This window comes from Tachypleus tridentatus, chromosome 13 (genome assembly GCF_004210375.1).
Source record: "Tachypleus tridentatus isolate NWPU-2018 chromosome 13, ASM421037v1, whole genome shotgun sequence".
NCBI lineage: Eukaryota > Metazoa > Arthropoda > Merostomata > Xiphosura > Limulidae > Tachypleus > Tachypleus tridentatus.
This window is the reverse complement of record NC_134837.1, coordinates 185512072-185527553: the sequence shown is the minus strand read 5'-3', so window position 1 is coordinate 185527553 and position 15482 is coordinate 185512072. Positions and strand designations below refer to the sequence as shown.

General features: G+C 36.9%; 1 protein-coding gene across 4 annotated transcripts in view; it reads left to right on the top strand.

Annotated features, from left to right (window-relative positions):
* Window positions 1-379: 379 nt before the first annotated feature.
* The window catches only part of LOC143236714 (uncharacterized), a 57263-nt gene continuing 42160 nt past the window's right edge, over window positions 380-15482 (top strand). For 2 of the 4 annotated variants that reach the window (XM_076475148.1, XM_076475146.1), the window contains exon 1: window positions 383-1510. In XM_076475148.1, the coding sequence (XP_076331263.1) occupies window positions 1388-1510 (123 nt within the window). In that variant the 5' untranslated portion in view covers window positions 383-1387. Of the gene's footprint in view, window positions 1511-15482 lie in introns of all 4 variants that reach the window. The other 2 variants (XR_013019722.1, XM_076475147.1) reach the window with 2 other exon arrangements.

Genomic DNA, 15482 nt, shown 5'->3' with positions numbered 1-15482 from the left:
TAAAATGTTATAATTACCGAGATATTAATTCAAAAATCTAAAAGACCCATAATTTATACTTTTGAAAAATAAGTTAATTTACTTATCTACTGAAGATGTTTTAACAATTAAACAAGATGATAAGAAAAAAGGATAAAAAATAAGAAATAAATTTTAACTAGTACATACTGAAACTATTTTAACTATAAGAAAATTAAACATTGTTATCGATTATTAGTTATTTCCACCAGATCGCTTATTTAAAGGCAGCAGTAAAACTGACAGTATTTCATATTCGTATCTTAATTTATGTGTTTTGTTTCTTATTTGTGTGTGTTTTAAATGTTTGATTAGTTACTGTACTTATGCATTATAATATCTTATACAAAATCTTTTTTATACATTTTTCTCTTAGATTTCATAAAACATTAACCATTACCTTTAATGCCACAAATTTGCATTAACATTGTATGACCACAGCGTAAGTGTGGGGTAAAGGTATGCAAAAATAAATAAATTAAACACGTTAATAATATGTTTATCGGAATTCAATGATTGAGTAAACTTTGAGGGATTATATTTTAAATTCACCGTGGTGTTCTAAAGCTGTTAAAATGAGCAAGTAAATAGCTAATAATACATAACTAATTCGTTCGTCATAAAGTTTGGCTCCAAGCACAAAATCTGTTTTTATTATTTCTCAAGAAGTCCTGCTGTGGAGAATATTCGGTGGCGACTTCAACGGTTAACGTGCGACTTGTCAAACAGTGGTGTTTGCGAGGGTTGACGGTGGAGTTTTTATGTGGCTGTGTGGTACGTTTATGTTTTTGAAAGTTGAAGCAGTACGTCGGATATCCGTTTTAACGTTAAAACAAAGTTGGTTTTGTTTAATTGTCTTCCGGCATTCAGCAAGTGGATCTTCTAATATTGGCTTCATTGCTGAAAAAAAAAAAACATTTGATAACATCTAGTTTGTTGAAGCAACGTAGTGTTGTACTTGTTATTTGCATTAGCGTATTGTTGTAATACGAGATACTGGCCTATTGAGAACCTTAAAAATATGAGTTAAGCAAAGTGCTAGCCTTGCTCTGTAGTGATAGAAAGTTTTCTATTTCAGTCTTTATATGATGTTACTGAACAAAGTAGGTATAAAGATGTCGTGTAGAAATATATAAATCGTAACTTAAACTCTGGGTATTTAAAACAAGATTGACAAAAAAAAACTTAAACCAGGGCGGTCCAGGTCACTGACTTTCAATTTGTATCGCAACAAGTGTGTGCTTGATTGAGGAAAAAGTACTGTCAAATTGTTGGCATTCTGGCAAATGCAATGCCACACGCAATATATAAACAAAACTTAAATTAAGACTTTTATCTTGTATTTCTTTGTTGCATTAAAATATCCACAATGGCAACAGCTTTGAAAACCGACTGCCAGAAATTCGCGCCGAATATATTTAACAAGACAAAATGTCAGCAATGTTTCAAAACTAAAGAAGTCCATTCCGCTGAGGCACTGGAGAATAATAGGGTAGGAGAAGCTTATTACCATATTTAAAATGTAAATATTTAGGCTTACTAAATATTAAATGTAAAATATTAACGCATTTAATAAATCAATATTTTATTATACAAATATTGTAAAATTCTTGTTTATATAAAGTAAAATTTATTAGTTTTAAGAACGTGATTTTGTTCTCATAAGCTATTTTTAATTATTGTCAATAGGCGTCTAGCTTTACATATTTTAATATTGTGCCTAGACGTCAAATTAACTTTTGAAGATGTGAATAAGTTCTTAGTGAGAAGTTTGTGTATGTAATTATGAAATACATTAACTTATTTAAAATACAGAATGTACTCGCTTCGTTTCCTGTAGAAAGACGCATAGAGGGCACCGACTGTGTTAAGAGATAAGTAATAAGGCTAGCGAACAGCCTGTATTTTATTATGACGTACGCTGTTGATGATCATTAACGTTTTGTGTTATCAATGTATTATGTTTTGTACGTACCATTCCTTATAAGAAGGTTGTAAGAAAACAAAGCTTTAACGGCAATTTCAGAAACTGCAAATTTCTCAGCCTTGTATTAGTAATAGTATTATGAATATCTGAAGGCGTAGTCATATTAATGAATAAATGATTGTTTTGCGACTGTCACGTATTTTACTATTAATCGTGTTTTTGTTTAAGTTTTTTTAAGTACAAATAAAGAACATTTTTTTGTTGTCGCCGAAATATGACTCATCCACTCTCGTTTTACAAACACAGTAGAGTGAGACAAACCACATTACAACTGAACGTATTTAATTTTGCGTTTAATGTGGAAATACTGTTTTATACTGTGATTAATATTTTTATGGAAAATGTTTGCAATGGAAAAATATGTGCTTTCTCTCTCTAGGCCCGGCATGGCCAAGCGTGTTAAGGTGTGCGACTCGTAATCTGAGGGTCGCGGGTTCGCATCACCGTCGCGCTAAACATACTCGCCCTTTCAGCCGTGGGGGCGTTATAATGTGACGGTCAATCCCACTATTGGTTGGTAAAAGAGTAACCCAAGAGTTGGCGGTGGGTGGTGATGACTAGTTGCCCTCCCTGTAGTCTAACACTGCTGAAATAGGGACGGCTAGCACAGATAGCCCTCGTGTAGCTTTGTGCGAAATTCAAAAACAAACAATTCTCTCTCTATTTCAGAAAGAGAATTTCCTGTTAAACTGAACCCCTATACTCCCCTTATATATATATATATATATCATTTTGATGCTGTGAGATATTTCCTAATTATAAGAAATAAAGCTAGTTATCAACATAAGCCAAAATTAACGGTAACTGATAGTTTAATATACCGGTTTAATAGACGTGCATGAACTCGTTCACTGTGACCCAATAGAAAGTTTTTCAACTCGGAATCTTTTTGTTTTCATAAATAAAAATTATATTTACAGCTACGTACAACAACACAAAGAATAATTCAAGTCAATCAGAGCAGTGCAAAGTCCCATTTTTGTGAAAACTAGTTTTAGAACGTGATTGTGGAAACGATTTGTCCAACAACCAGTGCATGCTAGGTACAAAAAGGTTTGACATTGTCGTGTGATAAGCTGCTTCTATTTGGACAACATCGTTGGATCTTCTTTCGCTACGCTACTGTAAAACACTATTTATCTTGTACTAATACGAGTATCCCGTGCGTGATCAGATGTACTGTTACCGTTGAACATACAACTTTTATTTGTGGTTCATATTCTTATTTTTACGGCCCGGCATGGCCAGATGATTAGAGCGCTCGACTCGTAATCCGAGGGTCGCGGGCTCGAATCCCCATCACATAAAACGTGCTCGTCCTCTCAGCCGTGAGGACGTTATAATTATGGTCAATCCCACTATTCCTTGGGCAAAGAATAGCCCAAGAGTTGGCGGTGAGTGATGGTCACTAGTTGCCTTCCCTTGTCTTGCATTGCTAAATTAGGGACGGCTAGTACATATAGCCCTCGTGTAGCTTTGCGCGGAATTTAACAAAAATTCTTGTTTCTCTATTTTGAAAAGCATGAGGTAAGGTTATGAAACATAACTATGAGTTATGCAGATAATTTTATATCGCTTCTAATTATCTACAAATATCCAGTTAAAGGTGAATGAAAAAGCCGTTTTAGATCAATTTTGTGTCTGCTATTGGACGCAGGCCTTGGGTTCATGGTTCTTCAACATTTGGTGTGGCACAAACCAACCATTGTGAACGTTTGTGCTGTTTTTAAGTTCTGATACTGCTCAAATGTGAGTAATATTTACTTAGTTAATTTCAAATTTTCGTGTAAGCACCTTGTAAATTATTTCTACTCAACTGAAATCTCTTTATGAACGCCTTCCAGTGTAAAGCGGATTAGTCCAAAGTTTGACTATTACCACCAATTAAACTGCTTCCCCGTGATTCAACGGCATGTATGACAGCTTGCAACGTTATAGTTTGGGTTTCAATACTCGCAACAGGCAGAGCACAGATAGCCCGTTGTGTAGCTTTGTTTTATAATAATCAGTGACGTCGAGAAAATCCACTTGTAGAGAAATATAAATGTAAAAAACGGGTTGTTTGGGGTGAGAAAATTTTTCACGTAGAGGAGTGAACAACGTTTCGACCTCCTTCGGTCATCGTCAGCCCAAAATAAACCAATACAAAGGAACACCTTTATATCTATATTAAAAAATATAATAAATAATAATAAAATAAATAATATAAAATTATATATTTAAACATTTAAGTCCGCCCTCTACATTCCGACACTCAATTACACAACCCCTTTCAAATATCTGGTCAGCTTTCGGTCAGTTACCGCTCTTTATTTGTGAACCTGACGATGACCGAAGGAGGTCGAAACGTTGTTCATTCCTCTACGTAAAAAATTTTCTCAACCCAAACGAGCCGTTTTTTACATACACATTTGTTTTATAATAAGCGAAAACGATTAGGCATACGTTATTACGCCGAAGGAATGCTCGGCTCTTAATTTACAGACTATCAACGTATTCAAATAAACTTTGCATCCTACATAATTTAGGGCCTAATTAAGCATATTCATAATTAGTTATTTAGATTTTATTTTCACCAATTTCAGAAATAATGTATTCAGTTTGGTCGAATATACAGAAAAATCTACTTTTCTCCCCACTAAAGCCATTCGCATGTATACTAATATATGTATATTGATAAGAAAAACACTTTTTATGTATTTCCTTTTTAAATTCCTTTGTATTTTGTTGCGCCACCTGTAGAACGTGATTAACCGTGAAGGGCGGGTGAAAGCTGTTGGTAATATCCATCAGAGAAACGTTTGTCTATAACTTGAACCTATCAAACTAACAAGTTGCTACCAGCTGCTAAAACAATCGCAGCTGCCCAAAAGTGCCTTTTGTTTTTAGTTGAAGAGCTAAATGTACTGCATATGAATCGAAGGACTTGACCTGAGGTCAAATACAAAAAACAATCGCACAAACAGATCCCTCCTTAAAGGAGAAACTGTTTCCACTTGCAAAACAGAAGGTTTATTTCAATTGTACGTGTACCCTTGTAGGTAACTTGTGTGCATTTTGATTTGTTGACGGGAACGACTAGGAGAGAAGAGGTTGCACGCCCACTGCCCTTCAAGATCTCGTCTTGTCTGTACATTACACACGTGCTTAAGTTGAGGTATTGTCTTTATCTACTCAGGTTAACCCTGTAAATTAGGAAATTTAGTCTTTTAAATGAGAGTCAATTATAGAAACTCTTCGACTCAATGTTTTACTGTAGCAATGGTACCAAGGCTGATTGCAACAGTAGCCCCAATTTTGAACCGCAAGCTCGAAAGTAACCAACCTACACTACTTGCTGCCAAATTTTTACCAACGAATAATGAGATTGACTATTAAATTAAAATACCCCCCACGATTTAAATTACAAGCATGTTCGTCGCTGGGTTTTGACCCCGTGACCAGCATCTTTCGAGTCGAGTGCCCTTATCACCATCAACACATAGAGCCAGACAACTGTGCAGATTGCGATAAATGGCCGTACTGTTGTTCCAAATAGCGGGTCAGAAATATGATTAAAACGAGGAACGTGACATATTTAGTATTGTAGTGTAACCTACCATGGAACGTGACATATTTAGTATTGTAGTGTAGACTACCATTATACCATTAATCAGGATTCCCGAATTTTACCAATCGGCGAACCCACCTTCAACTTTACAGTCTTGGCGGATCACTTCCAGTTAAAGTTTTTATCACGTGTAACTGGTGGTAAAATAGAAACTTTACGACTGACTGACTTTAATGTGAAAGAAGATACGATTTGATGAAACGATTTTGTTTTTATCTTATTTCTAAACTTCTATTTTATGTACGTGAATCCAACTGTAAATTCACTGTCTTGTTTTATTGTAACTCGCAGACAATGATGCCAGGCGCACAACGAATTTAAATAAGTCAATTTACGTTAATTGCAGTTATTAATTTGGGATTTATATATATTATCATATCAGTTTTATGACGTCCTAGGATTTGATTTTATTCGTTATTCTTTCAGTAAATGGTAGCTTAATAAATTTGATGTATATCTGTGGGCTCCCAGGAGGCCATGGACAACAATTTGGGAACTTTTTCCCTAAGTTAAACAAAAAACACGGTATGGCTAACCAACTTACGAATACTTGCTTTAAAATTGTTATCGATGCTCTATCTTTACCTGCCAGTCTGGCCACGAATGTGATTTCATTCAAGTCGCACACTGAATCCGTTTTTTGACCGCACCATTTATTTCGCACCAAGGTGTTTTTGATTAGATAATTATTAATACACAAATCAACAAGTTCTTACTCGTTAAATAAAAAAACTTATCGCAGGAAACAGTTGTAATACATGTATTTCGCAGTGCGCCACAATACTGTTTCCAAACGTTTCTGACGTTCAAACGCGACTGGAAGGTTAAAATATATAGATGGTTATGTTTCGTTGAATTTCGCGCGAAGCTATGCGAGGACCACTTGTGCTACCTGTCCCTAATTTTGAAGTAATAGGTTTGATTAAAGGGAAGGCAGATAACCAGTACAACCCACCGCTACCAATACTTCTAATTGGTAGCTACTAGATACCCCGCATGGCCAGGTGTGTTAAGGCGTTCGACCTCGTAGTCTGAGGGTCGCGGGTTCGAATCCCCGTCGCACCAAATTTTCAGCAGTGGGAGCGTTATAATGTTACGGTCGGTAAATCCCCACTATTTGTTGGTAAAAGTAGCTCAAGGGTTGGCGGTGGATGGTGATGACTAGCTGCCTTCCCTCTAGTCTTACACTGATAAACTAGGGACGGCTACTGCAGATAGCCCTCGTGTAGCTTTGCGGGAAATTCAAAAAACAAACAAACAAAACAGAACCTAGATATAAATCTGGAAGTGAAACCAAAACCTCTCTCTCTCTCTTGGCGACATTTCGCAAGTAAAAACTTTAACACAGAATAACCTGCACTTAATTTCTCAAAACAGTGCTATACACTACTAGAGATAAAGAACACGAAACACACCACTAGAATTTAGGGACCCCACCGAAGTTGTGCTCATATTATATAATTAGACAGAAAGACTGACGTCGTCCGTAGTTTCGAATTGCTTGCCAATGACAGGTCGTGTTTCAGATTAAATAAGAAGTTAGAAGTTACCCGTAATAATAATCGACAAGCAGTAAGATTGGGGTATTCTTAATGAGCGATAAGTAGTGAGGGGGAGATGTTTTGTGTCGTGTTTTTTCTCTTTATTTTAAATATAAAATTCACGTTTCCCTTTTCTGGAAGGTTAGAAACAATATTCAAATAATTGTATTCGTTTTTTTTATAGACAAGTCTGTAAAATACATTTCAGTTCATTAGAAGAACGGTTGGTAACGACATTGAGTTTCTGATTTTCTGCTATATAAGTTTGTCTTATTAACAGCAACAGTTTTCCTGACAAACACGTTTAGTTGTTACTTGTATTCCTCAAATGTCTTGTTATAAACTAGCCATGAACCAATTTGCCTCAAGTTAGCGGATATATGTAGTGGGTTTCTTGAATGTAATGGATAACCTTTCACTCTGTGTTTGTAACTTGGTGGAAGTATGTTTATATATTTATGTACAAAGCATATATAAAAAGAGTAAAACTGTGAACATGGTTGAAAATTGGAAGTGATAATACACCAGGCCTAGTAAAGTTATTTTTTATTCGTTGTATAACAGATCATAAAATGGTTCTGATTATTCTTAGCGCCATCTCTTGACCGGGTGGAGATCTAACAGTATCACCGTGTTTTGAGTATTCCGTCTTGTTTTTTGCATTGATGTGCTAAGCACTTGTACTGTGGTGTCCCCGATAGCGGCTGTGTGTGGTTTATGTATATCGTTCATATTAACCTTAGTTGTGTTAAATTTAATTACAACCAGAAAAAAAAAATCATGCTTTTCTATTTTTCCCTTTCTAGTGACTCAACAAGTGAGAGCTCGCAGGAATAAAATCCGGGTTTCAACACTTGTTTGTTTTTTTTTAATTTCGCACAAAGCTACTCGAGGGCTATCTGTGCTAGCCGTCCCTAATTTAGCAGTGCAAGACTAGAGGGAAGGCAGCTAGTTATCACCACTCGCCGCCAACTCTTGGGCTACTCTTTTACCAACGAATAGTGGGATTGACCGTCACATTATAACGCCCCCCACGGCTGGGAGGGCGAGCATGTTTGGCGCGACTCGGGCGCGAAACTGCGACCCTCAGATTACGAAGCGCACGCCTTAACGCGCTAGGCCATGCCAGGCCCCTTCAACACTTGTAGTGAGCACGACACGAATAGACCGTTGTGTAGCTTTCTACTTCAAGGCAAAGTGTCTGCTTTGGCCAATGTTATTTTGACAATATTTAGGAAATCAATCAATCAACAACCCAACACAACTTGCACACCACCTCTCTTTATTAACATATGTAATAATTTAGCGATGTTCACCTTTTATGTCTGGGATAAACCAAAGCACAAAATATTTGTAGGTGAAGTGCTCAACTGGATTCTCACGTTGCTACAAAATTTGAAGACATTTCATGAAAAACTACCTGAGATACATACAGTTTTAATTGGGTTTTGTGTTTTCTTCACACCGAAAGTACGGAAACTATTTGATTAGTTTCAGATTTCATGGATTTTTTTTTCTCTCCAATCGGGTACACTGATAGATCTTCACAACCTCTAATTAGGAGTCTCATTTGGTTTAAACGTAAGCCACATGTTTAAAACGTATTCAATAAAAACTGCTCAAATCTTACAAAAATATTTTTGTCCTCGTATGCAACAAAAAAGTCGCGAGAGCTTTACATAAGCCTAAAAGTGGGCCATAGTTTAGGTTTGTTTTTTGTAATTCTTATTAAAGACGGCTGCTTTTAGAGCAACAAAACTATAAGGTTAGAGGACGTGCAGATTAATAAATATTGGTTAAACAAAACTAGATCTAGCAGTTTCTAGCTCAAGATTTTAAAATATTCGTACGGGTGGACGGTTATTCTTAACTATTCATTGACAAGTTTTCAGCAAAATTTACCAAATTTTATGAAAGTATTCTAGTTAATGTTTAACGTTACGTGATATTAACTTTAGCAATTAGCATAAATGATTCAGCAGTGCCGATTGCATGGGATCATAGCAAGAAACTGTTAATCTAAATTCTGTATCGTAACTGTAAAGGAAGCTGTTATTACAGTTTTATAAAGGAAAAACTACCACCGTAAATCCTCGTCACACCAAACATGCTCGCTCTTTCAGCCGTGGGGGCATTATAATGTCAGTCAATTCCACAATTCGTTAGTAAAAGAGTAGCCCAAGAGTTGGCGTTGCATGGTGATGACTAGTTGCCTTCTCTCTAGTCTTGCACTGCTAAATTAGGGACAGCTAGCGCAGATAGCCTCCGTGTAGCTTTACACGAAGTTAAAAAAACAACAAAAACACGGTAAATATTTTTTTAAAATGTAATTGGTTCTGTAAAGTATAGGTCTGTTCCGAATAATAGGGTTTCGATCCTAAAGCTAATATTAGTTACTATCGCGTGTCACTTTCCTACTTGCTTGGTATTGTCAAGAATTATCAAAACTAAGGTTTGTAGAAAAGGTAAGCGTGCGACTGAAAAGGAATGAAATCCAAAATGGCGGCCAAACTGGTAGCTATATTTTGTAGCATTGATGATAATTTTACAGCCAATATTCTCTCATCAGTTAGCCAGTCCACATCTTGTTTCACCCATCATTATGACCCAAGTTGAACAAAAAACACAACCCTACCCCATTTTTCACACCTATGGTGTTTTTGATAAGATTAATTAAGAGGAGGGAGGATTCGAGTGGGTGGATGATTTTGTGGTACACATTTAATACTTTTGGTGATTTTAAATTTGGCAACTAATAAAAATTGTTTGCATTATTTCGAAAATTCTTCGAAATATAGAAGATTAAATATTTGAAAGAACTTTCTTAATTGACCGAAGTTGTTTTGTTTACCGGATGTACATAAAACTTTTTTTGTTATTTTATTAATAGCGCTTATTTTTTGTATGTTAATGATGTCTTCCGAGGATTTTTACCTTGAATGCTTGAATGATTGTTCCAAAATAAAGTGGAAAACTTCTTGGTAAGTGACGTCATCGATCACGAAAGAAAGGGTAATTGACCGGTATTCTAAGAAATGTTGAAGACAAAAAAAAAAATAATCCATATTTTCAGTTGAATAGATTCACATCACTTTTGTTTAAAAAAAAAAAAAAAAGATAAAAGTGTGTACCTTCTTCAGCTGCCAGTTATCTACTAATGAAATTCTGTTCTTAGAAAAAGGTTTCAATTATGTTATTGCAGCTAGAATTTCCCCCACATTACTTCTCGTGTAGCTTCAAATTAAAAAACAAACAAACTACGTTACAAGTTCTTCTGACGTCATCACTCTGTTAACCAACTAAATCACCTTCCTCATAACCTATTCTGTTTTTCCTTTAAATACGAGAAAATGGTCAAATTTGACCTGTTCTTCATGCTTTTCGTCCAGGCATCTTGCACCTTCTGGACACCGAAACTGCTAAAACCAAACCTTCCTCTCAAGGAACAAAACACTAACACATTAAGTGATAAAAGTATAATTTTATTGAAGCCTGACAAAGGTAAGGCAGTTATCGTGGATGAGATAGTATAACATCAGAAGATGCATGTACTCCTAAATAATTCATCCCTTAAAAAAAAAAAAAAAGGTTGGAAGCTAACTTAACCCCTTCGATGAAAAATGAATTGAAATTAAAACAATTTATTTTACATTCAGAAGTTTTCACCTTCCTGCTCGTTTATATTGATTCTCTTACTTCTCAAAATTGCCTTCCCCAAAACTCAAACCGAACTTTAAATTATTTCGGCATATAACTACAACCCAAGAAAATTCCTCTTGGTTGTTCTCAAGTATGTTTATCATGTTTCCTCCTTCATAATCCAGAAAAAATATATTTTAAAAACACTTCACATTTTAGTTGCATTTGATGTAAAAACAAAAAACTGTTCACTCAAGTCCTAGAAGTTAAGGCCAGGTGGATAAGGCACCCGACCCGTAATCCGAGGGTCGCGGGTTCGAGTCCCAGTCACACCAAACATATTTGCTATTTCAGCCGTGAGGACGTTATAATGTTACGGTTAATTCCACTATTCGTTGGTAAGAGTAGTACAAGAGTTGGCGGTGTGTGGTGATGACTAGCTAAATTAACGCAGATATCCCTCGTGTAGCTTTGCGCGATATTCCAAACAAACCAAACCTAGAAGTTATCACACTGTCTTTTCCCCGTTGCCCGGTATGGCTAAGCGCGTTAAGGCGTACGACTCGTAATCCGAGGGTCGTGGGCTCACATCCCCGTTGCGCCAAACATGCTCGCCTTTTCAGCCGTGGGGGCGTTATAATGTACGGTCAATCCCACTATTCGTTGGTAAAAGAGTAGCCCAAGAGTTGGCGGTGGGTGGTGATGACTAGCTGCCTTCCCTCTAGTCTTACACTGCTAAATTAGGGATGGTTAGCACAGATAGCCCTCGAGTAGCTTTGTGCGAAATTCAAAACAAACAAACTTTTCCCCGTTTTCGCTTAAACGACACTGTAGAACGAACTGTTTTAAAATTGTGTATGTAAAATCGGCTGGTTTGGGTTGAGAAAATTTTTATGTAGAGGAACGAACAACGTTTCGACCTTTTATGAACCTGACAATGACCGAAGAAGGTCGAAACATTGTTCCCTCCTCTACATAAAAAAAAAAAAATTCTCTGTCCAAACCAGCCGTTTTTACATATATTTTTCTCTACAAGTGGGTTTTCTCGTCATCACTGATTGTTTTTAAATTTTGTGATTGTTGTGATAACAGGTAAACCTGGTGAAATGTTGTGAACAAAATAATGTTCTATACACAACATGTGTAGTAATAATCTATACATTTATAGAAGGTATCATAATTGAAATGACTGTGTATTACAAAATATTATTCCACTAAAACCCAGCCAACACAGGGAAGACTAAAGGTTTTAATCCTCTTATTGATCAGGAAATAACAACGTTTCGACCTTCCTGGGTCATCTTTAGGTTAAGAAACGTTCTTCTCTCCTTACCAGTAAGTGTTAATACCCATATCAGCCGTTCTGAGAAACATTTTTATTTCAAGTTTGTTTCTCGTCTTCAAGAAAGGTTAGTTTTACATTACTGGATACGTAACATGAGTGCACGTGCACCATCTTAATGCAAGTTTTGTAATGTTAGCTGGGCATGATTGGAAGGTCAGTATGATTTTAAAATAGTCCAAAGTAGCCCTAACGATAGGATCTCGGTAAGATATGTGATGGTTTAAAATTCTTTGGTATTAGATATTAACTTTACTCGTGGGCCAGTTCCTAGCGAAGCCCCTGATTAACTTAAGTTCATAATTAATTAGATCATTCTTATTAACACATCACCCTTGTTAAACTTCCTCAATAACTTAACTGTTTATATCGCAGGTTGTCCGATAAACTCTTACTCAATCGTGAACTGTTTATTAACTTTAATTTATATACACGTTGGTTCTCTTACGGCCAAAACATGTTAACAGAGAAAGTACTCAACTGACAAAGTAACGCATTTTAATTTATATACAAGTAACCCATATATGTGAATTAACTTCCAACAAGCACAAGCTATGGATATAAAGTGATACTAAAAAGCAACCAGCTCTAATTATACTCGCAAGCTGGGAACGCTAACTAATTTTTTTGTAAGTACTTGAATGACGAGTGTCTACATCAAAAATTAATTAGCATTCCCGGCTTGTGAGTTTGAAGATTCATGGTTTACGTCTCTACCGCAACAACTCACTTTACCGTTGCTGCACTTTGAGACCGTAGGTGTGCTGTAAGTGTGATGATCAGATCTCACTATATTGTCGGCAGGGGGCGTTGTTTCCTAGCAGTCTTTTTTGCTACTCTGTAATTTCAAAATTTGGGATGGCTATACTCAGATAATTCCTTGTGTAAATTTGCGCAAAAGCTGAAAACAAACGAATCAAATGAATATGGATTTACAAACTAATACAAGCAAATAAAACACCACTCACAGCTTCGACAATTACTAGTTGTCGTTTTGATGCCCCTTTATCGTCAAGACGACAACCGTGTAATATCAGGTTGATGTGTCAAGACGACGTGCATTGCCATGCAGTTTTTCAGCGTGCTCGTGTTCGTCAATACAGGTTGTCAGTTGTCTGACAACAAAACTGCCGATTGATTAAATAAACTGGGTCTATCAGAAAATCTATATATCAATTAAACTGAAACATTTTGTTTCACTCTCTTGCACCCTACATTCATAGAAAATGGTTGCGAAACTTTAATAAAGATACGTTGACGGTTGTGAGTTTAGAAGCTATTCTTATCTTTTAACGGTTACTGCATACAGTTTTATTTTATAGTCACTACTTACAAGTTTTTCTTTTTATTGACTGCAGGAAGTAAGCAATAATGAATAAATTTTGTTATTAAATATTCTTCAGCACTATATATGAGTTCATTTTAATATCTATTTACATAAACTTTATATAGTGCACTCAAAGCTGCATGTTCACCGCGTCACATCGTTGTGATATTCTAAAGTGCAGTGAATGTAGATAAAATAAAGGGAGGGACAGCAGGGAACAATTCACACAGTAAAATCTGACTTTTGACCTTACTGAGGTGAAAGAACCGAACTTTATCCAAAGGTTAGTGAACCAGTCTATGTATCTGAAGTTTCCGATATTCACGTCTCATTACCAACGGAAAAGAAAAACAAAAACTGCACTCTGAATTTGTGTGCATTATAGAAGTAGCAGTTAATTTTCTCTCTTCCGTCTGGCAACAGTTGGCGGTGGGGGCGTCTTCCCTCAAATCTATCAGTTTAAAACAGGGGTTCCCATCCGGTGGATCGCGACCCCCCAGGGGGTCCCCCCCAGGGGGTCGCGTAGCCTTGTTAGAAGTAGCTTGGGATAACATTAATTTTATTTCATCAATTACATTTTCATGCTCTTACTTTTTTTTTTTTGTTTCGGTGCAAAGCCAAACGTGTGTTATGTCAGTTCAATGTCATTAGGTGATATTATGGGTGTATGTATGCGTGTCTGTGAGTGAATGTGTGTGTGTGTGTGTGTGTCTGCAACTGTATGTATGTGTGTACTAGTGAGTAGCGAGTATGTGAGTGCACGCGCATGTACGTATGCTTGTGTGTCTGTTTAGCTGTGATTAAGTGTGTGTGTGTGTGTGTGTGTGTGCGCTCGCTGTCGACACGTGAGTCAAATGTCCGTTGCTGATTGGTGGATGACGAAAGGCGCGACTGGCCACGCTCCCTTCCCTCCCAATACTTACCCCATCATTACTCTACCTGCACCCCCCACAAGTTGTCAGTGTAAGATCTACAGTTGCCAAAGCGTTCATTATTCAACATTTTTATTTTATTTTAACAAGGAGATAAGTAAGCAGTAGAGGTGAGTTGTGTCCATGGCTAAACGGCGCAGATACTCAGAATGCTACCTCAACATTGGCTTGAGCACTGCTCGCCAACGACGGCATAGAGAAACCACAGTGTGTTTTGTGCCATGCTGTCCTGAGTGCAGAGTCAATGAAACCATCAAAACTCAAGCATCATTTCGAGACGAAACATCCAGAACACGCAAAGAAGAGTTTGGATTTCTTCAAACGGCGTGAATGGTGTCTTAAAAGCCAAAAAATCGATAGAAGTGGGTCGTTTCAGCAGCAGAGTGCAGCCGTAGTGGAAGCTTCATATTAGATTGCATTCGAAATTGCTAAACAAAAAAAGCCTCAAACGATTGGAGAAACACTTCTTAAACCCTGCATGATGAAAGCAGTAAATCTTATTCTTGGAGAAGCCAGTGCAAAGAAGATGCAGCAAGTATCCCTGTCAAATAATACTATACAGAGGCGCATTTCTAAAATGTCTATGGATGTGAAGGAACAGGTTTTGACTGAAATCAAGGGTTCCCCTTTGTTGTCGAGCTGAAAGGAGGAGTCAACAGATGTAAGTTTATGTTCTCAGTTGCTTGTCTTCGTGAGATACATTAATTCAGGTGACATCAAAGACGAATTCTTATTCTGCAGTGCACTTGAAACCACAACAAAAGCTGATGATGTCATGGAAAAAGTTTCAACTTTTTTCAAGACGAAGATCTTCAATGGGAAAACGTGTGTGTGGTTTGTACGGATGGGGCACCGGCTATGCTAGGATCGAAATCAGGATTCCACTCGAGAGTGAAGAAACTAGCACCTCAAGCAAAGGGCATCCACTGCATGATTCACCGATATGCTCTCGCCAGTAAGACTCTCCCTGCCTCTCTGCAGGAAGTGCTTGAATCTGTAATCAAAATTGTAAATTATGTGAAGACTCAAGCACTCAACACTCGCCTATTCAAAGAACTATGCAGAGACATGAATGCTGACCACGAA